Here is a 1,149-nt window from a genome sequence, read left to right as displayed (position 1 = left end):
TTTCATAAATCCAGTCTGTGTGAAACAGCAGAAAGACTCACTGGTCTATTCGGGCCTCTGTGACGTTCCTGCCGCTGTGCAGCCGGATGTAGACGACCCCCCATCGCAGGTACTGGTTCCATGTCACCATGTCCACTCTGTACATCAGCTCTGACACACACGGGACACACACAGCGTTACAATCCAACAAAACACTCAATCATCACTCCTTTCTGTTAAAAGGTCCTAAAATATTTTTTCTTAAAAAAGTCCAAGCACATATTGTAGGTGGGGTCCCACAGTGGGGTCAGCATCCACAGAGTCCAAATCCTTCTTTAACTCTCTGATGTCCAAGTCCTAACCTCAAATCCTTAACTCTGTGCTCACGTAAATATTGTGATATAGAGTGATTTATTTTGGCTTTTTGAAATTGTTCTTTCAAGTTCTGACAGTCAGAGTACAAAATCATAATAATCATTCTTGTTGACGCAAATTTAAACTCTTAATAAAATAATTACATTATAATTTAAAGTCAAATCCTGTTTTTACTGCTGAAATCAAACCATTTGGGACATTTACTGAACCAGCACATGCTACAGTGCTGTGCTTTTAATCTGGCTATAGGTGGTTGCTAGGCAACATGATACATCATGCGTAATGAAAGTTTTGTCAATATATTATTAAATATATTAAAATGATACAATGCTTTTCTAAGGTTACAGGTGCATTAACACACTGAGCCAGTTTAGCCTGCTGATTGGTGGTTGCTAGGGAACACAATAACGTAATAATACCTGATGTAGATACGAACCGTCAGGGCCTAAGTTTGGTTGATCAAGTTCTGCTTGTGTGGCAAACAGACAGGAAGTGCATTTATTTATGTGAAATTTAAAGGCCCAAAAGAGGCTACTCTGACCCGTGCAAAAGAAACAAAAACTGTGTGACAAGATCATTTTAAACCTTGTTTTTGGGACAAATTAATCACATTTTAGGACGTCCCTGGCTTGAGGTTATGCCTTTTTTTTCATTTAGTTAGCAGCTACAAAATTGCGGACCCCCATCACGGTGCCAGCTGCTGGCCCAAGGCTGGAGCCGAACAATCACTCCCTGATAACGACTGTGTTATGACTGTTCTTCCCATCCCACGCAAGGCCACCTGGGTTGGCTGGA

The 1,149-nt window shown here is 41.0% G+C and overlaps 1 protein-coding gene across 1 annotated transcript in view; it reads right to left on the bottom strand.

Annotated features, from left to right (window-relative positions):
• Positions 1-37: 37 nt before the first annotated feature.
• lipib (lipase, member Ib) overlaps positions 38-1,149 on the bottom strand; it is a 7,241-nt gene continuing 6,129 nt past the window's right edge. The window contains exon 7 of the mRNA XM_013915766.1: positions 38-150. Coding sequence (XP_013771220.1) covers positions 38-150 — 113 coding nt within the window. The remainder of the gene's footprint in view (positions 151-1,149) is intronic.

Source organism: Pundamilia nyererei, unplaced genomic scaffold (genome assembly GCF_000239375.1).
Source record: "Pundamilia nyererei isolate P.nyererei 1_Seehausen unplaced genomic scaffold, PunNye1.0 scaffold00361, whole genome shotgun sequence".
Lineage (NCBI taxonomy): Eukaryota > Metazoa > Chordata > Actinopteri > Cichliformes > Cichlidae > Pundamilia > Pundamilia nyererei.
Note: the sequence above shows the minus strand (reverse complement) of the source record. Positions and strands in the feature narration are given on the sequence as shown.